Below are 25,044 nucleotides of genomic sequence, written 5' to 3'. Positions count from 1 at the left end.
TTCCTTTACAAAAAGCAATGTTCAAAAAAAAAATAATTTACATACAGTACAAATGATAGATTAATTGCAAAACGTTAAAAATTCGATTAATAATAATTATGCTTGCTCTGATTAAATATTATGATAAAATAATTTAAAAATGTTTTTCAGGAAGACGATTAAAAGCTTGACCATATTTCATTCATTCTCCAAAAAGTTTACGATTACGGCGAGCCTTCCAAAAAGTCAATTTTAATATCTACTGAAGTGTTTGACGTTTCGTCAATGCCCTCAACAGTAATCTTAGTTCCCCCAAAGTGGAATTTGGCCTTGACCTTCCTGTTGGTTCCCCCACTAGTATCTGGCATAGGAACGCTCAAGGAACCGATCTCCTTACACCCCTCTTCATCGATATACATTGGATCCCTGTGAGTACACGTGAAGACTCTGAATTCGACAGCAGTTTGATCTTCATAGACTGGGTTGTACGTTTTGTCTGTAGTTTCGTTAACATGAATTGTGTCTCCTTTTCTTACATGAATATCAAACTTGTCTTTGCAATAAACTTTTCCATTCTGAATAGTTCTCTTAGATTCAGGATGAGTGCCTTCAATGAAGGAGGTGTTGGTTCCAACACCATAGGTGTACTTCACTACTCTGGCGGAAATCATGTTCGGATCGAAACCAAATATAACGGCCCCTTTCAATACGGCCAAACCACAGTCTGGGGGAATCACAACTCTACAGGCTGGGAACGATTCTCTTATCCTCTTTTGTAGGAGGTCGCACTCAGAAAACCCACCAACCATAAGAATTACGTCGGTTCCTTGGGCTTTCTCTGATAGCAACATTTCCTCAACTTTTAGGACTATCTTGTCGATAACGTGATTAAAGAATTCTTCAAATTTTTTACGCTCGATGAAAATTTTATCTCTTCTCCAAGTCACATATTCCTCTAAGCCTTTAGTCTTTGTCAACGTATTAAGATCTCCATTCACTACATCCAGAAAAGAATGCGGTATATTCACATTAACTTTTTTGCGACTTGCTTTTTCTCTCTTCTTACTTTCAAAATTTCTAAACAACTCTATATAGTCTCCAGGATTCTGCATGCGGAAATCCTCAAAGACTGATTTGGAAACGATTTTCTCCAACATTTCTTTGAACTGGGCGTCTACATATATACCACCCCAATCACCACCCTGAGCGCGGTCAATTTCTTGTAGCTTTCCATCTTTTGTCACTTCTTGTATTGCCATGTCAATGGTACCACCTGAAATATTCAAAGTATTCTAACAATAATGTATAAGATACATGTAAATTTATGACACTACTCTTAATTTCTTACAAGTACAAGAATAAGCAAATAAAATTACACATAAGTAATCAAAGCTCACCTCGACTTTGTATTTTTAAAATTGTTCACATTCTGAAAAAATGTTTTTTTTTCTCTTTACTTTCATTGAGCAATGTTAAAGCCACAATATGTTTAATCTACATGAACTTTGATTGACAATTTGCAAGACTAATGATTTACCATGACAGAAAAGTCTGCTTACAGCATTGTGAATTCTAGATTTTTACCCACTGCTTTGTAACTGAACAATGTAATAAAAAACAATTGTTAGAATCGTTTTTGAAGATTTCTTTTTATAGATAATGTTTGATAGTGTTAAATTTCAAATATAAACTTTTGATTTTTAAAAATTCATAAACTATAACCTCGTTTGATCAAAAGTAAAGAAAATTGGAATTTTTTTATTTTACACAAACGATGATTTAATTATAAACATTGCTGCAGATACCAAGATTTTTAAATGGAAAATGGTACGTTATCACAGGCATCAGGGGGCTGTATCCCTTTAATTTTTTTTTAATCTAGGATCGACATACCTTTGTCCTATTTGGTAGTCTAATACGCACAACTTGGTATCGATAAACTAACCTTTTTGTCTCTACAAGTCGCTTTTAAATATATCGTTTTCGACTGATACATATACACAGATTTAAAAAGAAAAAAAAAATAAAGGGTATCCAGCCCCAAAAGGCCTGTGTACGTTATATGTTAAAAACCAGTCGATGATACAAAGGTCATCTCAACGAATGTCGTCTTTAAGCATGCAATCTCATACTTAACTAATAACCTAGAATATGGGAATGGACTTACTCAAAAGTTTTAAAACAAGTCACTCGTCCAGAAACAGGTCTGAAGCACGCTGGTCTGTAAAAGTTGGGATAAATGACCAGAGAGCTACAGTGCCATCTATAGAAAAAAAAACTATATTTATTGCGCATAAAAGTTGCTCGCGGTTCTTGATTAAATTCCCCAAACTCCTACCTCAACTGCAAAATAGTTTGATTAAAAAAATACTTTAGACTTCTATTAACTACTCTTGTAGTTGACATCTACAAGAATCTTATTAAATCGCGTTAGTCGGAATTATTTGCCACCCAAAATCATGCCTAAAGTTTGATGGTCTGAATTTAAGGCTCAGAAAGGCTAATAACAACACTTATAGTTTAGATAAGGAATGCCATTGACGGCTGCTTTTTTAATAAAAATGGAACTCGTCAATTTACTTACCTTGTCATTAGTCATCTACAAAATTATTTTGTGAAATAACATTCTGATTGTAAACACAAGTACTCTTGAGTTTGAGTTTGTGATTGACAATATCTATTTTGTTTTTGGAGACCAGGTCTTAAAACACACTATTGAAATCCTCATGGGTACCAAATGCGTCCCGGTATTAGCAGACCTATTTTTGTATTCATATGATGCAGAATTTGTGCAAAATCTTATGCATGGAAAGAAGAAAACATCTCTTGTGGCTTTCAACTCGACATTTAGATATATCGACGACGTATTGTTGATTAACAATGTCGATACGATATATCCTGGTGAGCTTGAGATAAAAGACACCACAGAGTCTAGAGCATCTGTTTTATATTTGGATATTTTACTTGAAAAAGACGTTAATGTTAAGTTAACAACCAAGCTCTATGATAAACGTGATGACTTTCTTTTTTTCCATTAACATCCCTTAAATACTTATGCAGCAATATACTTTCATCAACTGGCTGCATACGGAGATCATACATCTCAGGTAATTCGATACGCAAGAGCATGCTCTACGTATGAACAATTTCTAAAACGAGGTAAATTATTGACAAACAAATTGATGAAACAAGAACAACAGCAGTCTCGTTTAAAGTCATTATTTCGTAGGTTCTAGGGCCGATACAATGACCTTGTCAGCAAATACAATTTATCATTGAGTCAAATGCTAACTGACGTTTTTAATACTAATTGTAAGTCCATTATTTATACACTGAATTCACGACGGATTTTCCCGTCATTTCCCGACCAAGGCAAGGAGCATACGGCGGATGTGACCGGTTGGCAGGGGATGCTCACTCCTCCATGGTACCTGATCCCACCTCTTATGTTTTGGAGGTCTTGTGTTTCTGCTCCTGTTTTGTATAGTTTTTGGACTTTTGATCTTGAATACTCTTCGTTATCTCCATATGTTTTATTGTTGTGTGAAATAGTTCAATAAAATGTTATTAACACATGGCTAGTAATATTTTGAGATTTTGAGCACACGGTTTTCAATGAGTGGTACTAAAAATCTCCGGACTGTCTAGTTTGTTTTGTGAAAAGTTACAGTTCTGCAGCTATAATCACCCATGCAAGTTACTCGCTTGGGGAGAGATCTGCTTCGAAAACTTTAACCTGTACCAAAACATTAACTCCGTCAATACCTTATGAAAAATAGGCTGAAAATACAATAAAATGTAGCATCTGAAACCTAAATCATTATGTTAAAAATAAAACATACTACTCGTACATTCATGCATGCAGCTTGGCAGCTAGGTTCAAGTCATTAAAATACCTAAAAAGAATTCTGTACCATAAACTTTAACCTGGGACGAAATCACCGAAGGTACAGTTTTACATAACTAAGTCTTTGTCGAGGTGTACTTAAAATAAAAGTACCCGGTATTCATTTATCAGATTAAAAGACAGATGTACATGTGTACATACCTCCAGCGTCCAAAACAATGAACCTTCGACCAGGCTGCATTGCGCTCAGACAGTCTTCGCCTTTTTCTATAGGTAAACATTTACAATACATGGCTGCAGCCTCTGGTTCCAAGCAGATCATCAGGGAAGCTTTTGAAATACCAGCCTAAAATATAATGAAGTGCAGAACAAATTTATATAAATTTTAAATAAAGGGGGTGGTTTATAGATGTATACAAAAATTGTGCAATTTACGGCGGAAGATCTCGGATGGCTCGTACCTCGCACACTAACCTCGGACGTCAACGGTGATCTACCATCTTGCTGATTCAGTCATGTGATATTATATGAATTTCATTCAAATGTTATACAGTGTACTTTTGAATTCCGAGTTACTTTGTTGCACGCCCAACGCTGTGTTCTTGCGTTCAAAGACTAGTAACATATGGTTGTAATTAACATGAGGAATTACACAAATAAAGAAACCTTTTCAAAGAACTTTAGGCAGAGCGAAATATGAAATGAGTGACAAGGCAGTTTCCGGCGGAGAAATGTATTGACTTGATGCGTATTACTCCACCTATCATATCCGAGGTTTAAATGGAGCGTAGCGGAGTCAGCCGTGGATTGCCGATTGGTTAAGTGCAAGTGGAGCTTGCAGAGCGTACCCTCTGGTGAGATTGACATACGATGTCATGTGACGTCAGGGTCTAGACGTGCGGTTTGACGAGACCAATCTTAATTCTCACTAATAGTTGCACTGTCAACATATTAGTCATGTATTTACTTTAAATTTCAAATAGAAATCAGTAAAAGGAAGTACAACCAATTTAATTACCTTTTCAGCTGCTTCTTCCATGAACTGTTTGGCAGGTTCGTCCCAAATGGCAGGGACAGTTATGACCCAAATTATATCCCCCTCCTCAGAAATAGCCTTGTTTAAATCCCGCTTTTCAAAACTATCCAAAAAGTGGCCTCTTAGATACTTTATGGAGTGTGTAAAAACATCTATGGCCGAAATCTCCTTGTCTGTCATATCCTTTAGTTTGGTATTTCTGGTAATTTTCTGATTGGATTAATAACCAATTTTAAAAACAATTATACATGTACACATCATGAAACATTAATTTTGCAGAAAAGATGTAATATTGTAAAAAAAAAAAGTCTCATTTATATTTTTTGGATAAAATTAATTATTTTTTAGATAATCAAAAATTATATTGGAAAAAAAATAAAAATTGTGAGAATATATCCTACGGCTTTCCATAATAAAATACATTGACTTAAAAAAGAATAATCATGTAATACATGTGGAAAAGATCTAATTATGGATTGCAGATAGCCTTGGGGACTCTATTCATAAATTTACCAGTTGTCCTTCTTTGTCATACAACATCATTTTAAATCGACGAAAATAAAAATATTTTTTCTTTTCCTCTTCCGGCAATCTGCTATACAAGGTTTCAGCATCGTATCCAAAGCTGACAAAGTTTTGGTCTTTGTCGAGTAGCAGGGTGGTGGGTGTTTTCTCTGACATCAATGATCCGGAATTCCAGTGAACAGTATATATTTTTTCTATATCCTTTTCATTGTCTTTGAAGAATTCTGAACGCGTGGAAAAGGCGTATCCAGAGTATGTTGTTCCAAAGTCTATGGCCACAACGTAAAGAGCATTTTTGGAAGCAGACATCTGGAAGAAAAAGTTTGAAATTGATATACATGTAGCTTAAAAAGTTGAAGTAAACTTAAGAAATACGCTTGTAAAAATATTCTAACGTTTGGTTTTTCTTAAATGTAGTTAACAAGAAATTTGGAGATCTCAAACATTGAAATTTATGTCTGAAAAAAAAACTGAACTAAACAAAAGAGGGCGAGGCAAATACTATCCGGAGAGAGTGGGACTGAAAATGGTCATTTAAAAAGGTGTTTGACCCCCCCCCCACCCCCGCCCTCCCCGATGCATCTATTCTTACTATCATTCCAATGTTAATGTATTTAGTTAGTAACTTGAAACTGACTGGTGCAATTACAATTTTGCAAATGATTATTGTGTACTGTCGTCTCTGGATCAAATTGCATCATTGTGGGGGGGGGGGGGGACAGAACAGCATTTCAATGAACATTTTCAATAGCAAAAAGTTATGTATGGAAAGTCATGTTTAGGAATGATCGATACTTCAGCATATTGCCCATGGCGGTAGGAACCGGCGGGGGGAGGGGGGGGGGGCACGAGGGCCATGTCCCCTAATATTTTGCCGATTCTTAGAAAAATGTTATTTCAAAGAGCTGTAGAGTGTATTTTTTCTTCCGAATCAATGCATTTCTTTGCCGATAGACTTTTCTCTCTCACAAGCTAAAGAATATATCCCCTTTCTTGGTTAAAAGAAATGTCAGGGAATGACAGGGGAAAGTCAGAATAGACATAGGGCGACAGGGACTGGACAGGTAGGTCAGAAAATGTCAGGGGACAACAGGGAGTAGACAGGATACACAGGGACAACGACGAGGAGGTCAGGGTACGACATGCAGGGGGAAATCAGTGCAAACAGGGACAACGAGAAGGGACGACATGCAGGGAGTGGACAGGGTAGTCAGGAACAACGGCAGGGAATAATAGGAGAAAGTCAGGGAGTGGCAGGAAAATGTCAGGGACTGACAGGGGGACAACATATTGGATTTTTTGGAATAAGAGCGGATAATCAATTCAGTAGTGTGTGCCCCCTCAATAAAAACGTCCCCAAAACCATTCCAAAGTTATTGCCAATTGAAGTTTTATATTTATAAAGAGTAAGTCAAACTACAAGGTGAAAGGGTCAAAGTTGTTGGCATCCCATGAAAGATCTTGTCACACCGTCACGGATTAAATATGTAAAAGTATGAAAGCCTTAGCTCTTACCGTTTGAAAGTTATGGCAAAGGTTCAATTTTTTTTGAAGTGGGTCAATCTCTAAGGCCAAAGTCAAAGTTTCTGGTATCAAGTGGAAGGTCTTTTCACAAAGTATACATAATGTGAAGTATGAAAATCCTGGCACCAACCGTTCAAAAGTTATGGCTAAAGTAAATTAAAATTTGGAAAAGTGTGTCAAACTACAAGGTCAAGGTCAAAAGGTCAAATTTGGTGGTACCCAAAGAAAGTTCTTGCCACAAGGAATATACCGGTACCTATGAAATATGAAAGTCATAGTACCACTCAGTTAAAAGTCAATATACAGTGTAGGTAAGGTTAAAGTTAATAGGGCAAGGTAAGAGTTCTCCGACCCATCACACAAGTTCGACGTCAGACATAAGCAACAAGGGCGGATTCAGGGGGGTTTGGGGGGGTTCGGGAAAACCCCCCCGCTCATTGAATTTTTTTTTTTTTTTTACAAGTGTCATTTTATCATTTTGTTGCATTGATAAGACTCTAATATACACGAATCCATTGTTCTGTACAACTGTGAAATATACTTCAGGCACGTAACAGGAAATCACTTTCCACTTGAACGCACACAATACACAGGTAATCAACAGAGAGAGGGGTAATCCGTGAATCTAGTGAAGTCACAAGATCATCGTGCAGTACAATGTAGTCAAGTATCAACAACAGAAAACTGCATAGTTACGGTGCTGCTCAGTAATATTCCTTTGCTGATAAAATGCATGTTTTTTTATTAACTATTTGAATAAACTATTATATAGGGTTTTTTATTTACCATTTTAAAAATTAAAAGAATACATTTTTTACATCATATTGACAGTATACTCAAGTAAATTGAAAAGCACTAATTAGGAATTCTGAAAAGAATCCAATGTTTGATTTTTTGAAAGTGTTTAAAATTGCACATCAGTTGTATCTTAGAAGTCAGCTTGACTAAATTAATTGAAAATGCATTTAAAAGGCAACTTGAAGTCAACTGCTTGTGTTCCTAAAATTGTCAGATGTAACAATTTTTTAAAGCAAAGTCTAAAGTCTTGTGTTAAAGTTAAATTACATGTAATTTGAAACATTTTATTTATCTAAATTCTTAAATATTTGTGATGATTGGTCCTTAAAAAAGCTACAAAAAGTACAAGAAATGCTGGAAAATGCACCATTTTAGAACTATTTAAAACAATTTTTTTCGGGGGGGGGGGAGCCCCCTCAATCCATTTTTTTAAACAAGGTCTAAAGTCTTGTGTTAAAGTTAAATCAAATTGAAACATTTTTTTTCTGGATTCTTAAAAATTTGTGATGATTGGTCTTAAAAAATGCTACAAAACGTACCAAAAAATTCTGGAAAATGCACCATTTAGAACCATTCAAAACAAAATTTTCCCCCACCTATGGGAGGGGGACACCCCCTCCCATGCCCTCCCCCTTCGGCCCTTTGGGCCTCAAAACCCCCCCACATGAACTTCTGGATCCGCCACTGAGCAAGAAACAATTTTTGGGTAATAAAACAGTTAATTGTTATGAAATGTATGCATTAAAATGATTTAGAAGCCTTTTCTAATAGACTTTTTTTAGAATCCAATATATCGCATATCGCTTTAAAAAATATTGTATCGTATCGTATTGAAAATTTTGGCTCAATACACAGCCCTACTGCCCCCCTTTTTCCCAACATTACTATTGAAAATGTTCATTGAAAGGTAAAATCTCTGCCGCCCCCCCCCCATTCACTTTCAAAAACGATGCTACGTCACTGAGACAAGAGGTGCAGGCAGTTAGACGGACAGGTCAAAAACTATACACCCCCGTAATCGAATCGAGACATCATTTTTGGGGGGCAAAAAAGCTTTCAAATAATTATGATTTCAGGAACTTACCTTTACACATAGGTATGAAACCGAAAGTCAGTCCGTTTAGAAACTACTGGAAGCTGCAATATGTAAGCTGAATTAGAATAAGTATTTTTTTTATGTCAAAATGGAAGAAATAAACAACCAATACATTTAGGTGTTTTCTTGAAATGTACCCGTGAGTTCTCAAGTTCAAGTGTTTACACCGTGCTAAAATTTACAGGTATTTTTAGATTCGGTGTTTTCCAGAGTGTCGTGACCAAAAGCCTGACACCCGGGCGTCTAAACGAACGTGACTTTATCTGTATAATCTCCACATGCCTTATAAAACATCCGGTTTAAAATAATTTCTTTCATTTTTTCATCATAAATATATTTTTTACTTACTTTGAATCATGTGACAACCTTCATTCACGTGATTTCTTAAAATAGAAATTCGGAAAACTAAAACGAAAGTAGAATCAGCCCTTTTCGACGAATCTTAGTATCCTAATATTTAATAGTGTGAATTCGGGTTTTTCCTGATAAAAATGATAGTAGATATAAGTGGGTTATCGTTATTATGAGTGGAGGGTACATCATGAACCAGCTCCGGGAGGAGCTGAGCTCCCGCTGTGTGATTGTGTTGGGCTTCCCTCCAGCGACACTACCCGAGAATGTCTGTGGTTTATTTCATTGTCTACGGGCTGAGCAAGCAGGCGGGGGACCAGCATGGCTTGTACTGTTTCAGGATTCACAAAGTAAGTTACCAATATACTGGCTTACGTTTTTCTTTACACTTAAAGTAAGGCCAAAAGAAAATACATACTCTTGTTTCCTGTCCCCTGACCAAAAAAATTAGGTTCGGTAGGTAGGGAAAAAAATTTATTTTGAGAAAAAATTTTATTTTCAAAACTCAATGAATGCAGAACATATAGCATGTAATAACAAGAAAATGATATGTTAACAGTTTACAAAGCAAGTTTGTTAATCAAGTGTAGCAGGTCTGGTGTTCATATATAGCCTGTACTTCGCGTTGTGTTTATTTTTTGTTTTGAGACGACTTTCTGAATATAAGACCTCTACATTAGATTATACCTTGGACATATTTGTAAATTGTAATGAACTATAAAAGAAAATAAGATTAACAAGACTTTACAATTTATTACCAATCTTACAGTACGTTATAATAGTACACAATATGAAGACCTTAATTCCCAAACCCAAATATGGCCTAACTTAACCCAAATATAGTCTAACCTAAGTAGTAATAAAATTAAATTAAGACAGACGAACAAGGGACGATTCCAGTATATGAAGAGTTTAGCTAGCGAAGCCAGCTGTCTCCCTCCCCGATCTAATAGTTGCATAGCTTTATATATGAAAAAGGAACAAAAGAAACTGTCAAAAACCTTATTGGCCGAAAGATAAAAGTGGGCGTTTCCAAATAAAACGTGGACAATTTACATCGGGATCGAAATGTAATAATTATGAAAACGTAAATAAACCTAATCTGTCACACAAGATTTATAAAGTAAAGGCCGGTATCCTGTACACTTGTGATGTATTAATATTCTGTAAATATCGTTGGTCGACTTCAGTATTTTAGAAAAATAATTACCCAAAAAATGAAAATGTAATAAAAACTTTTAGGGTCAAAGGGTAAAATGTAGGGTAGGTCGGGTGACAGGAAACAAGAGTATATATTTTTTATTTTGGCCTAACAAAACACATTGACGCTTACAACAAAATGACTTTCATTCCCTGTTACTTCAAAATGTATCATGTATGTAATGAATTATAAATGCTTATAACAGTATAACCACGGGTGCTTGAGGACAGAATCCCCCTCCCCCGGGCCTTTTTGACTTTTTGCAAACACATTTTTGATGTGATATCTATGGCACGCCAAATTCACAAAAATGAGCTTTACAATTGATAAACTAGGTTTATTGACTGTAAATTATAGTTTACAAACCGTGAACTATGGCACGCCAAATTCACAAAAATGAGCTAAACCTAGTTTCACAATTGATAAACCAGGTTTATCGACTGTAAATTATAGTTTACAAACCGTGAACTATGGCACGCCAAATTCACAAAAATGAGCTAGACCTAGTTTCACAATTGATAAACTCGGTTTATCGACTGTAAATTATAGTTTACAAACTGTAAACTATAGTTAACGATTCGTTAAGTATAGTGTTCATCTGTAAAACTATATTTTACGGTTGTTAACTATAGTTTACGGATGCTAATCTAAGTTTATCTGTCTGTAATAAGCGTTAACAATAGATTTTGTTGATATTAAACATAGATTCACGTTTGTAAACTATAGGTAAGAGTTGTTAATCATTGTTTCACAAATCGTGAAACTATATTAATCAGATCGTTAACTATAGTTAACGGTTTATAAACTATAGTTTACAAATCGTGAAACTGTATTTATCAGGTAATCTATGTTTTGTAATCGCAAATGATTGTTTTCAGTGTTAAGTATAGTTCTACGGTTGTGAAACATAGATGGTATCGCGTTAACTATGGTTTACAGATGTGAAATATAGATTAACGTTGTCAGTTTATAGTACGTTAACTGTAGTTTACAACTGATAAACTTAGTTTATCGACTGTGAAACTATGTTTTGCTCATTTTTGTGAATTTGGCGTGCCATAGATATTATATAATTTAGTCATTCAATTCAGAAAATATGTTAAACAAACATTTTATGAAAATTCTACCCCCTCCTCTCTCTCTCTATCTCTCATTTATATAAATTATATATAGAATATAGGGTAGATTTTAAAATACATAAATTTTGTTTTAGGTAATTTTTTCTAATTGTTGGTATAGATTTTATTGCAAATATGTCATTCAAAGATAATATATGAGAAAAAAGTCGACAAGGTCCAGGGGTATATACTGTAAAAGCACAAATATTCGTGGGGGTTTAAATTTCGTTAATTTCGTTGTTTACAATTATCAACGAAATTAAATCCCACACGAAATTTTATATGACTATATATTGAATAGGGTTACTTTCAAAACAACGAAATTAAATCCCCATGAAAGTATTCTAGATGATAAAACAACGAAATTTTATCCCCACAAAAATTTGTGCTTCTACAGTATACATGTATATCAAAGGAGGGGGGGGGTTTCCTGTCCTCAAGCACCTGTGGTCTGTGGCATTAAAACAGATTGTATTTGTGACCTAATTGCTTATGCTTTTCATTCAGATGTGAAAAATAGATAAAAATCGTTTTCAGAAAAAGGTTGGAGGATGTTGCAGATCGATATATTTGTTAAGCCATACAGTCCAGCCATACATTTTCTCCTATTTTTTAAAATTAATAGATGTATACAGTTCAAAATTTCCATATTACTTCACATAGATATGTATTTAAGTGTAATCTTACCAGAAAGTGAATTAATTGAATTGATTTTGAAGGACAATTAATATAAATACTGTGTGTGCTTTTCTTGTCTCAAAAGTTTTATTTCTTTTTTTAATTTTAGTCGCAAACCAGTGGGTTACAAATTGCAGCAATTATAGAGTTGCAAACCTGACTTTACACATAACTCCTTCCTCGGGTTCTAACATTCCTGATGCTTGGCTTCAGGTAAGATTAGTCAAAAAATGGGGTAGACACACCTAATTATTAAATCCCTTTACTGAATATTTACTTTATTCAATAAATGTATTTAACTGTCATACGTGTATAATTTTGAGCTAAAATACATTTATTTTTATCTCAAGTAAAAGCTGGGTTAAAGCCGTTTGGTCCGATTCTAATCGCTAAAAAAATATATTCGTTTTTCTTCTTGAAAAATAATTGTCCATAAATTATTTCAACTTTTGTCAAATTACATCCCCAAAGTCTTTTTCTTTTTAAAGATATCAAAATTCAAAAGTTAAAAAAATAATTTTTGTTAGGTCACACAAAAAATAATCCTTTGTTTACGTTGCGTGAAATCACCTTCGTAAATTAAATTTATCGCTTACATGTATAACTCATGAAGAACAAACCCGAGCATTTTTTCCACAACAAAGTGTACACGAACTCCCTTATTAAAAAATCTATAAAAATATCTGATTTTCCTTTATTCTGTAAATATGCATATTAATATAAAAATTACTATGGATTATATTCAGTTAATTTCTTAATTTTTAAAAGATATATCATGACTTAGGATTCTATTAATGGAAAAAAAATACTCAGGTTTGAATTCTCTTCATAATTAGATATAACCGATAAAAGTATTTTTTTCAAAGGTTACTTCAAAACAAATCTTAACTTCCCGTCAGGAACTGCTGCTTGTCAACAAGGTTTTTGGTCTATGTTTTCCATGTAAGGATTGTTGTAATAAACTCTTAAATCAATCTTATAATTAATTTTTATATATTATCTATGTAATGACATACTTTTATTGTTTAAGATAATATGTGCCTGTTTCGGATGAAGCGGCTTTAATTATGTTTTCGATGTAATGGTGTACGAGGGGTGTTAGAAAAGTTCGCGGACAAGTTCTATTGTGAGCGCGCTATTTCAACGAAACCGGTCAAATTTTCCAGATAAAATATTTACCATTTTTCCAATAAATATACATGAATTTGGTACTCTCAGGTGATTATTGAAAAATATACAGCTTTTTTATTTTGGTAAGAATTGCTTCACGGAGCATGCTACATTTTGGCAAGTTTACATCACAAAGACTCTTTATTAAAATTAAAAATTGCACAATTGTAGCGCAAAGAGATTTATGATATTTTACCTGCCGCTAAAGTATTCATGAAAAGTCACTGGGAGAAATTTTGAACTTAATTGGAGGGTATATGACTGTTTTATAGCCGTTCATAAATGATCAACGCGTAAAAACACAGTTAAAAATTGGAACTTCATTGAGCGTCATGGAGCACTGCACTACGTAAAAATTGTGTATGCAGACTGGAAAATGTCTAAAAAGAGAATAAAATGTTCAAGATGCTGCCGGGAATTTCCTATACCTACAAAGGACAAGTTTTCAAACGGTTGTAGCTTCAAAAGAATGGAAGGATTAACATTTTGAATGATTAACTCCATCGATACTTCAATACCCCCGTATCGCATGGACGTTGTGTTGCGCCTATATGGTTTTGCATAGTTTCCATACCTGAGCAATTAACTGCATAGACTTTTTTTTAAGATCTCAATAATATCCGAATCAGTACAAAAGACATTCTAGAAGAAAAGTAACATGTCTTGATATAGACATTTAATTTTAAAGTAGAAAAAAGATAAGAAATATCTGAAGAAATGAAAGATTTAAACTGCGACAAAACTCAAAGGGTTGAAATCTGGTTGTCACGTCGCCTTACGTCAAGTGATTGCTCTGTGAATCCCATGACCTCATAGTAAAAATCGTTGTAAATTTTCAAGATTTTATAATATGGACTTGATTTTTTGCATACCAATAAACAAAATGTAGGAATTTATTCAGACATAGGTCATACTTCACAGTACACAACAGATTTTCCGTAATTCAATGTGTACGCGAACTTTTCTAACGACCCTCGTATGTCATTGTGAAGAGCTAAATAATTATGAGAACTTAAAATGAATGGCATTCCAATTTGTAAAGAATCTTAAAAAAGATGGAAATATACTGGTATTTAGATTATTATTGGCTATTATCCAGTGTAGTGCAGATCCTTATAAAACTAAAATATATTAAAGAGTGTGGTATTTTTCAAATAAAAGGACATATACTTAGGCAGATTATGCATGCACTTTAAAGTAGTTTTGATAACTTACTCATATTGATTTTTTTCCTCAATATACAATGTCTGACTTGTCTGTATATATACACAAGAAGAGAGAGAGAGAGAGAGAGAGAGAGAGAGAGAGAGAGAGAGATTCTTGCTCTTTAAGCTTATCAGGTACAGGTACTGTTGGTTTCAGTTTCTTTTTCTTGTTAATACTTTAAAAGAGGTAAATAATTGTATACCTTGTACCTATTCTACTCTTTGTTCACCTACATGTATATAATATCAGATAGTGTTTAGATAGTGTTTAAACTTCCTCATAATATCTTTGAAAGATTTTTTTAAATCAACTGATAATTTTGTTGGGTATGCAAACATTAGTATGAAATATTACAGGTGAAAAAGAATGCCTGAATATTTTGTTGACTTTAAACAGTATCAAGTTTTTTTTTTTAAGGTTGTCATGTCTATGTTCACGTAGTCGCAAACAAAATTTTGCTTATACCCTACATATTTTGCAAAAGAATTTGCATTTTTTAGATTAAAATGTACGTATATTCGTTTTGGAGCACCAAAGTAAAAGGCTCAAGTGAGTTTCTATGATCAAAATTTGTCCATTTGTCCATTGATATTAATGTCATCATTGTTCTTGTAAATTTTTTACAAAATTTAACTTCTTCTCCAGAATCTCTGGCTATGTACTACATGTATATGATCTCTATACTATGGAAACTGAAAAAAAAAATTAAATAAAAATTAAATTAAGTAAATATTAAAAGTGCTGAAAAAAATGATTGGGTAGAGGCAATTTTGATTGGTCGGTCGGTGTACATCAAACAAAGCATTTTTTATTGTTGGCCTGATCTTGTCAGAGGAGTAATTGTCCTCAATCACAAAACAAACATTTCAGCTATGTTTAAGTTTTACATGTACATGTATAAAAGCAGTCTTTCTCTCTTGTTATATACAAATCCAAGACTTTCACGATCTTAGAATATTGCTATAATGATTTTTGTAGGCTGATCAACATGGATCAGCTACAGGCCAGATGCCAGGATATCCTTCAAGTTTCCCTGGATATCCAGGTTACCAGGGATATCCCAGTCACGGTCCGCCAGTATCCATGCCTTCAATTCCACAGAGCGACCAGATGCATTCCAATCCGTACAACCAGCACATGCCTGTATCCAGTCCACCATTTCAGTATCCATCTGGGGGTCCAACGATAACAAGCCCTGGTGGTGGCTTGCCACACAAAATTCCCCCCGGAAGTGAGCCACAGGTTATAACCTCTGACCCCAAGTCTTCTAAGTCATCTATGGTTCCTACCGTGTATCAGAATTACCCCAGCATGCCCATGCCTGAGCCAGGAGCTATGGCCCCACCCTCTTACGAGAGCCATAATTTCCCTCCTAAATTGCCACCCAAGCCGTCAACCATGAAATCTTCTCATCCTATCCAAGGAGGGTACAGCAAAGAGGAACAATCAAGTATTCTCCGGGGATCAGATATAGAGCCTGAGAGGGCATCTGTACAAGGTATGATCAATATAGTAAAACGACATGTCAATGAATTATTTTAACACTTCATACTTATCATAAATCATTTCAAAACATTCAAATTGGCATAGTACAATGTTTGGCCTTTTTCAGATGACAATTTGTTGGTTTCTGTATTTGTGTTGTACCGGTAAATACTATGTACAGGGTTATTTTCACACCATGTTATTTTCACCCCTTCACAGCTTGCAAACAAAATTTTTTTTCCCATTTAAAATTAAAACAGTCACAATTCTCTTTTAAGAATTTTTTTTGTTTTTTTTAATGTCCCAATGGCATTTAAATTTGCCATTTCCCCTTGGTACTCGAGTAGATGGAAAAGGGCAAAAATAAAATGGGGGCTACAATTTCCCTCTATGATTTGAAGTTGGAGGAGTACCACCATGCAGTAGTAGAAAAATATGGCAGACAAAAATAACTTCCTTTTATGAATCATATTCAGCTTTTATCTTATGAAAAGCACTCTAAATTGTAGACTAAGAAAATAAGGAGTAACATACTATAAAAAGAGAAATTAATAATATGGATCAAAATAGAATTACGGTAAATAGAGGTTGAATTTGCTATAAAATTTACAATATACTTGTATAACTACATGTACATGGATGTTGCAAGATATATATACTGCTCTGAAGTAATTTATCCTACAAAATAATTTTTAAAATTCATTTTTATTAATTTTGCAGAAACAACACCTCCTGTCTGTGACAGTATCAAAGTATTAAAACTACCAAGGGATATAACTGATGAATTCATTTCCGATTTCTTTGAAAACGAGAAAAGAAGTAGCGGAGGATATGTGGCTAAAGTTGACTATGATAAAAAGAATAATACAGCTATCATCACCTTTGAGGATCCTAATGGTAAATTTCTTCTGTAATGTTATAAAATGTCTTAAATTAACCTCTTTCAGAAAGAATTATATGTTTATGATAAATTCCTGTAAGTACCAGGGGTAATATGCCAGGAATTGTACCTGTATATTTATTAAAGAACTGAAGACTATAGAAAAAGTAGGCCTATTCTATATACATATAGGGTGCTGTGCTATTTTTTTTAAAAACAAAATTATAATTCAAGATTATTTGTTGAAACAGTAATCACAAATCAGGCACCGCACCCACTCCTAAATCAAGCAACAAGTAAAAAAATGCTGTATAACTAAATTAAGGGATTTGTATCACTGAATTTATGAAGTTCTGGATTACTATATCAATAAAAAATGAAAGTTAAATTGATTTTTTTTTTACATTGCTGACCTGTTCATTAAATTTTGTTTCTATTCAGTGGTGAAAAGTGTCCTGAAAAGGCAGGAAAGTTCAGCACTAGTAATGAACAAACAGCCAATAGAAATTGAAGAGTATCATCTGCCAGCGGACAGTGAGGTTAAAGGTGAATCAGATGACCTTGAGGTCAGAGCAGTCAAGGTCACAAATCTTCCACCAAAAACAAGTGAGGATCAGATAGAACTGTTCTTCGAGAATTCCAGGAAAAGTGGAGGTGGAGAGGTGGAAAAAGTGGAGTTTGATGAGGATTCCAACAGTGCTGTTGTATGGTTTAAAGATGCTGATTGTAAGTTAAGAAAAAAAAAGGGGGGACTGGCATTGTCTTCCTCTCAGATATGTGTTCAACTTTTGGCAGCAAAATTAAATCTGCAATAGAACTACATGCATGATCTTCTGGCTTAGCAGCTAGGTAGGAAAAAATAGCATAAATATTTAATGCTTGAGTACCAAAACAAAGATTGTGACTCTAGTTATTGCTAAAAGCGGTGGTGATTAACCATAGTAAAACATATCAAGCACTTTGAAGACCCTCTGTTTGTTTTTTCCTTGAAATGCAGTAAGCAATTTTTTCCCCGATGTATGTTCTAAGAGCACATCTACATTTTTGTTTTGAATCTTTTTCACTGTATAATGAATATAACCATAACCATCTTGGATACAAGTTCTTGCAGCTTAAATAATCACTTGCAGGTTAATGATTCGACTTTTAATGTATTTTTGCCTCATTTGAATTAATTAGCTTGTGACAAGGGCAAAAAGAGCAAAAATAAAGCAGAGGCTAAAATTTCCCTGTATGAGTTTTCAAATGTCAAAATTCTTCTCAAGAAATGATTGATTGATTGTATGTTGTTTCAAGTCCCTCTTGAAAATTTTTCACTCATATGGAGATGCCATCACTTGCTGGTGGAGAGCTGCAAATCTTGTCATATACTCGGCACTCAAGGCCATTTAGCAGTGAAGGATCTTTTTTGTGCCAGCATCTACTGTGACACAGGACTTCGGTTTTTATGGTCTCATTTGAAGAACCGATCTCCAAGTCCCACAGAGAGATTTGAACCCACGACTTAAGATCATTTACTCCTTACATTGCAACTCTAGAGCAGACTCTCTAACCACTGCAACATGCAGAAACTCTCAAGAAATGAAAGTCAAATTTCAGCCATATTTCGTTTTTATCTGTGTTTCTATGCTACTGTTAGATGTTTTACAATATACTCTTTATAAAAACAAAGGAAATAGGTTTTTATATAAAAAATTCCTTCAAATTCTTTTTAGTGGTGAAAAGTGTCTTGCAAAAGCAGGAAAGTTCAGCGCTACTGATAAACAAACAAGAGATAGAAGTTGAAGAATATCATCCACCAGCAGACAGTGAAAGTGAGGCTGAATCTGACCTTGAGGAGGAAGAGGTCACTGCAGTCAAGGTCATGAATCTACCCCCAAAAGCAACTGAAGAACAGATAGAATTGTTCTTTGAGAATCCTAGGAAAAGTGGAGGTGGAGAGGTGGAAAAAGTGGAGTTTGATAAGGATTCCAACAGTGCTGTTGTATGGTTTAAAGATCCTGAGAGTAGGTTTCATAAGGTTGTCAGTATTAACCATGGTTTGCAAATTCTCTACAGTAAAATTTTGTTCCTGAGAATTTGGCCTTTGGCTCAGGTGAGCTAAAATAATCCCCAGACCAAAGATTTTGACTGAGGACATTTGAATACATCATGAAAACTACATCATGTATCTATTATAGACTTTTAAGGACACATATTTAAGAAAAGCTTTAAACATGTATGTTTGTATTGGCACATCTTGCCATCATTTGGTGTGCCTTGTCAACAAAAACTTATTTGAATGTCAGCCATGTCCCAGAAATCTTATAAGGTTTAGAGATTCATCATCTTCACATTGAAGAGCAACAGTAAAGTAGACAACTATTAGTCATCTGTGTGTCTGTAATGAGGAGTCATACTTTCACATACCTATACAAACCAGATTCACACACCTTTTCTTTTGAAAGCCAATTTACATTTAGATTGATTGATAAAATTATTGTTTTTGCAGTTGTAGCAAGTGTTCTACAAAAACATCAGAGCTCACCACTGATTATAAACAAGCAGCAGATAGGGGTGGAGGAATATCGTCCCCCTCAGAATGACAATGATATCAGCTCAGAGGAGGAGGTCCAGGAGGGAGGGGCAATAAAGGTCACTAGGCTCCCTCCAGGGACCTCAGAGGAACAAATAAGTCTCTTCTTTGAAAATCATAGGAAGAGTGGAGGAGGAGAAGTGGAAAAAGTGGAGTATGATGAAGATTCAAATTGTGCTGTTGTGTGGTTCAAAGATGCTGATGGTATGTATCGGTTTCCAAAATTTGACTGAAAATTTTTCATTCATTTATTTAATCATGGTTTGTTGTGGTACATTGATCTTTTTTGTTCCTAGTTGTTTCAAGTGTTCTTCAAAAAGCTCCACTTCTTTTCAATAAAAAACAAATTGGTGTGGAACAAGTAAGAATGGATGGGAAGAAAGTGGAAAAAGAAGCTGAGGAGAACACTGGCCCTTTGTGTACCATCGAGGTTAGAGGTATGAAAGAAACAACATCCATAGATAGTGTAGAACTGTACTTTGACAACAAGAGGAAGTCAGGAGGTGGAGGTGTGGATGAGGTCAAAGGTGAAGTGGAAGATGGAGTCCTTTATGTCACATTTGAAGATGAGGAAAGTAAGTGTTAACATATAAAAAGGAACTTCTGAATCATATTTTCAATGCTCAGAGGTGTCTGCTTTCAAATTTTTTTTATTACCTGCTTGTAAAGTTTACACTATTGGTTGTAAATTTTGAATGGTTGATGCTAAGACTTTCTCATTTCATACGTTTTTACCTTGTGACAAGATCTTACTTTGGTTATCAAAAGTTGGAACCCATAATGTTAACCTACTTTTGAAAAAAAGCTGACATATGGGGTCTTTCGTCTTTCATGAACACATTTTGCTATGCTACAAAAATAATTAATATTTCCACTTTTATTTCAAAGCTGTTGACAGAGTTCTCCAGCGAGAGCATAGGGTAGATGGAGCCACTTTACAAGTGAAACTTTACCAGCCACCTAAACCTGTACCGATGTACCAAGACAGAGTACTGATTAAAGGTTTCAATCCAGAAACTTCAAAAGATGGGATTATCAACTTCTTGGAGGCCAAATCTGGGGAAGATGTCAAGGATGTGGTTTATGGTCAAGAAGAGGGAACAGCTATGGTTATTTTTGAGGAATTGAAAGGTAAAGACCTAATCCTGCTTCTCCATAATCCTTTTCCAAAGTACTTCTTCTTTACGGGTTTTCAACTATAACAGTAATTATAAATAATACACATGGGCATACCAGTGTTTTTAGAAATTGCACTCTTTTTTTGTGCATTATTAAGAGCATAATACACTAAAGGATCGATGGATAAGAAGTTTTTCAACTTTTTTCAAACATATATACCTTTACAAGGCTGAAAAATATAAATAGGCATCTTTGCTGGTTAATATATTAGAGCCATAACCCCCCAAAAAATTATAATTAAATCTTGATGAATAAATTCACTTAATTTTAAAGTAAAATGCTTTTAATCATCATGATCATTTACAGATTTTGAAAAACTTGAGGCAGCATGCCAAAAGAAACCCTTAGAAAAATGCTACCTAGCAGTGAGAAGAGTCCCTATCTCTAACTGTGTTATTGTGTCTGGATTTGGAGAGAGCACATCAGTGGACACACTAGAATTCTACTTTGACAACGAGAAGCGGAGTGGAGGGGGTGGTGTCAAGGAGGCCAAGATCAACTCTGAAGATGGAACATGTCTTGTGTACTTTGAAGATCCTGCAGGTGAGAAAGTATTCCTAAAGATTCATCGTTCTTCAGCTCACTCGTGTAAAGGATGAGGTGACTTGCAGCCCCCCGTATATTGACAAAAAATTATATGTCTAAATTTTACTCAAATTTTTGTATGTAACTAATTACTGATATGTGCACCTTTATAGAACATAAAAGAAAATATTCGCACAAACCTGGCCGAATTTAGCTGTGAAAGGGTTTAAAAAATCAAAGATAATCCGTATTCTTTATAATTAAAATGTATCTGAACTATTGAAACTATTCAAAAGGCATCGTATTTATTCACTCATTTTGAAAACTACCATACCGTGGTAGATAAAATATAATTCATCGTGGAAAAAAGGGGTCCCATATAGCAGTTATGTCACCTAGCTCATCCTTTTGCTTGCTATTTTTTTCTGAACGATTAAAATGCACACGAGTTCATTATAACTTTGAATAAAATTGAAATTTTAAGAAGGAATACACTGTATGGGTCATTTTTCATAAGGAAGGTTATCTCTATTAACAAAGGTTCAGTAAACCTCAGATTCACAAAAGTTTCCTTATAACCAAGATTTCCCTATAAGCAAGTTCTTCATAAACAAATTTCACTGTATTTTTTCACTTCTTTTTCTCATCAGTCTGTGACAGGGTTTGCCAAAAAAGCCATAGGGTTGACAACAAAAAGCTGACTGTACACACTTACCATGAATGTCTAGGACAGCCATTTAACCCTGATGAAGGTCCAAAGTTCAAACCCCTGGAACCAGTTATTGTCAGGGATCTTGACCTAAGGAAAATGAAGTTTGTGTACACTTCTGATGAGTTCAAACAAGCTTTCAACAAGCAAGCAGAACTAACTCATGGAAGGATAAAATGGCCAAAGAAAGCAGCAACAGAGCTAACGGTAGAGTGCACTCTGACAAAGGATGTAAAAGACTGTCGAAAATTGGCTCAAAAATGGGAGAAACAAGTGGCAGACGGCATTAAGAAGTTGCTTGGGGTTTTGCATGTTGAACCTGTTAGTGTTTTACAAGAGGCCTGGGAGAAATTTTTGGAGGGAATAAAACAAGTGAATGTACCAGATCCCCAGAAAGTAGGCATTATTCTAGAGAAAGGCAATTACACCATAGTCATTGTAGGGTATGGAAATATGGTGGAAGGAGTCAAACAGGAAGTTGAGAAGATAATAAGTACAGTGGTTGATGAGATCCAGAGAAAGAAACAACAGGTTACAGAAACCATTCAGCTAAAGCATCATCAATTTCTTCTCCTTACTTTTGATCATTTCAAGGAAGAAACAGAGAAAAAATTCCCAGATATGCAAGTCAAAACATGCATGAAGGACAAAAGTTTCACCTTTGAAGGTCAATACTTAGAAGTCAGTCAAGCAAAAATAGCCCTGTTTGAAAAATGTCAGCAGATGTACCAAGCCTCTGCAGGAAAGTTCTCCAAAAACAGGCGAGATTTTTTGAACAGAAAGGATGTAAAATCTCGTATTGCAAAGCTGCTGAAAGACAAAGAAAACATGAGTTGTTTTGATTTTCAGAGGGAAGAGGTGATGTTGTATGCTTTCTCAGATGACAAAGCTGTTGAGGCAGCACATCTGATAAAAGACAGCATTGTGGAGTCCCCAATTGATGTACAGCCAGACTCAGCTTTCCTCCTAAACTCTGATGCCTGGGATAAGAAAGTCAGAGAGATAGCATCCATGGAAAATTTTGAGGGACTTCTTCAATTGATCACCCTAGCTGATCAAAAGAAAGTTATAATAGTAACGATGAATGAATATGTTGGCCTGGCTAGAGAATTCGTCGAGGACTTTCTCAGAGACAATACAATCATGAGTGATTCGATGGAGGTTCCTCCAAGTTATTTCAAATTTTTGGACCTCCATCATAAAGACAAATTTGATCAAATTTGTACAGGTTTGAAAGAGCAGCAAGTTCAGATAACTAAAAATAAGAACAGAATCACAATCAAGGGCACTAAGATGGGTTTGGAACAAGCCAAAGGAAGAATTGAGGAAATGTTGAAAAAGATTCATTCCAAAAAACACACACTTAAAAGACCAGGCATTGCCAAACACCTACAAAGCGATATTGGCAAAAGCAAGATTTCTAAGGCCCAAAAGTTTCACAAATGTTACATACAAATAGGTGACCAAGAACCCACAGATTTTTCTAGTTCTTGGACAACAGCTTCAGGTCTCAAAGGAAAACAATCCTCGAATGGTGACATTGCTGAACACAGAACTAAGGGAGGAGTTTCTATAAAGGTCCATTCTGGTGACCTGACCACTCTCCCTGTAGATGTCATTGTGAATGCTGCTAACCCTGACCTAAAGCATCATGGGGGACTAGCAGGGGTCATTGCCAAAAAAGGTGAGATTCATTTATATCTAGGAAATCCAGCTATAATGAATTGTATCATAAAGTTTTATTTCCTCATGTATGTAATATATTGGGATATTTTGAGGCTCAAGCAAGAAAATCAATGTACAGTACCTTATGTGCTGTAGTGTAGAGATGTTTCACACATGCACTAAATAAAGTCTATAAAACTAAAGGGATTCATTTAGTAATGAATTTTTCTTTGATTATTTTTAGGTGGAAATGAAATCCAGAGAGAATGTTCAGATCATGTAGGAAGAAATGGGAAGCTTTCTGAAGGAGACACATTCTGTTCAGGTGCAGGGAAGCTTCCATGTAAAATGATTGTTCATGCTTGTGGACCCACTTGGAAAGGTGGAATGAATCAAGAAAATGGTCGCCTGAAAAACTGTGTAGAGTCTGCACTAGAGGAAACAGAGGCAGGAAGTTACAGGTCTATTGCAATACCTGCATTGTGTACAGGTATATTTGGATATCCTGTGGATAAAGCCACATCTGTCATTGTGAAAGCTGTGAAATCCTATTTAAAAGATAAAAAAGAGACCAGCATCAAGGAGGTAATCTTGTGTGATGTTAAGACAGAGACTGTTAAATGTTTCACAGAGGCTTTGAAGCAAGAGTACAAAGGGAAAGTGACAGTCTTCAAAAATACAGCTGAAAGTGGGTCACCTAGAAGTTTACAGACAGAGGCACAGGGTAATTAACTTGACATAATTATCCTGCTACCTATTTCTGATATCAAGATCAGCTTGTTCATATTTACAAAAAAAAGGATATACTTTTTAAGACGTTTATGTGTTTATGGTTTGATTTTGTCAGGGCATACACCAGCACAAAATACAGAGTTTACAGCAGGACATATTTCAGTCAAATTGGTGAAAGGCCAAATAGCCAAGTCAAAGGTGAGTCTGCTCTTCATAACATGCTTTATAAAAATGATTTTTAAAAACAGTTTTAATTTTATCAATTTTGTTTTAAAAGTAAGCTGCATTCAGTTAAGAAACAAGAAAGATTTTTAATACCAGACTTGGATTCAAAGAAAGTTATATATTTTAATTATTTATTTATTATTATTTTTCATTTTGCATGACTTTGCGTGCAAAGTGGTAAATATCCATCTAAGATACATTGCTACCATCAAATGCCTATGCAAGCTTCTCTTTCATAGGCTGTATGCCAGCATATCATTCAAGCTCAAAGGTCTACTTAGGTAAATATATTCAAGCTAATAAGGAAAAGTAGGGTTATTTTGTTGGAGAATTAAGATATAATTAATTGATTAATCATTGCAGATGGATGTCATTGTCAATACGGCTTCAAAAGATTTAAGACTGAACTATGGAGCTGTCTCAGCCTCTATTTCCAAAGCAGGAGGGGACTCCATTCAACAAGAGTGTCTAAATAAATACCCTGATGGAATAAACCCGGGAGAGATTGCAGTAACAGGCGGAGGTAACCTGGCCTGTAAG

General features: G+C 35.0%; 2 protein-coding genes across 2 annotated transcripts; one reads left to right on the top strand and one right to left on the bottom strand.

The window, feature by feature from the left end:
- Window positions 1-158: 158 nt before the first annotated feature.
- On the bottom strand, window positions 159-5,696 carry LOC134254629 (heat shock 70 kDa protein 12A-like). The gene is made up of 4 exons (XM_062737167.1): window positions 5,376-5,696; window positions 4,845-5,072; window positions 4,028-4,172; window positions 159-1,252 (listed from the first exon to the last, which is right to left on the bottom strand). The coding sequence occupies exons 1-4, from the start codon at window positions 5,694-5,696 to the stop codon at window positions 204-206; spliced, it is 1,743 nt and encodes a 580-aa protein (XP_062593151.1). The 3' UTR covers window positions 159-203.
- A 3,525-nt stretch (window positions 5,697-9,221) lies between these two features.
- On the top strand, window positions 9,222-25,041 carry LOC134254631 (protein mono-ADP-ribosyltransferase PARP14-like; the record flags this gene model as incomplete). The annotated part of the gene is made up of 14 exons (XM_062737169.1): window positions 9,222-9,506; window positions 12,263-12,366; window positions 15,508-16,027; window positions 16,735-16,911; window positions 17,336-17,620; window positions 18,610-18,900; window positions 19,386-19,673; window positions 19,766-20,044; window positions 20,358-20,600; window positions 20,955-21,191; window positions 21,824-23,566; window positions 23,792-24,271; window positions 24,395-24,477; window positions 24,868-25,041. Coding segments are annotated over exons 1-14 (5,082 nt in total), but the record flags the coding sequence as incomplete, so codon positions are not given.
- Window positions 25,042-25,044: the final 3 nt, after the last annotated feature.

Source organism: Saccostrea cucullata, unplaced genomic scaffold, assembly GCF_032062105.1.
Source record: "Saccostrea cucullata isolate Sc308-1 unplaced genomic scaffold, CSIRO_AGI_Scuc_v1 ctg2595, whole genome shotgun sequence".
Lineage (NCBI taxonomy): Eukaryota > Metazoa > Mollusca > Bivalvia > Ostreida > Ostreidae > Saccostrea > Saccostrea cuccullata.
The sequence above is the reverse complement of the archived record's forward strand: the minus strand, read 5'-3'. Positions and strand labels throughout refer to the sequence as shown.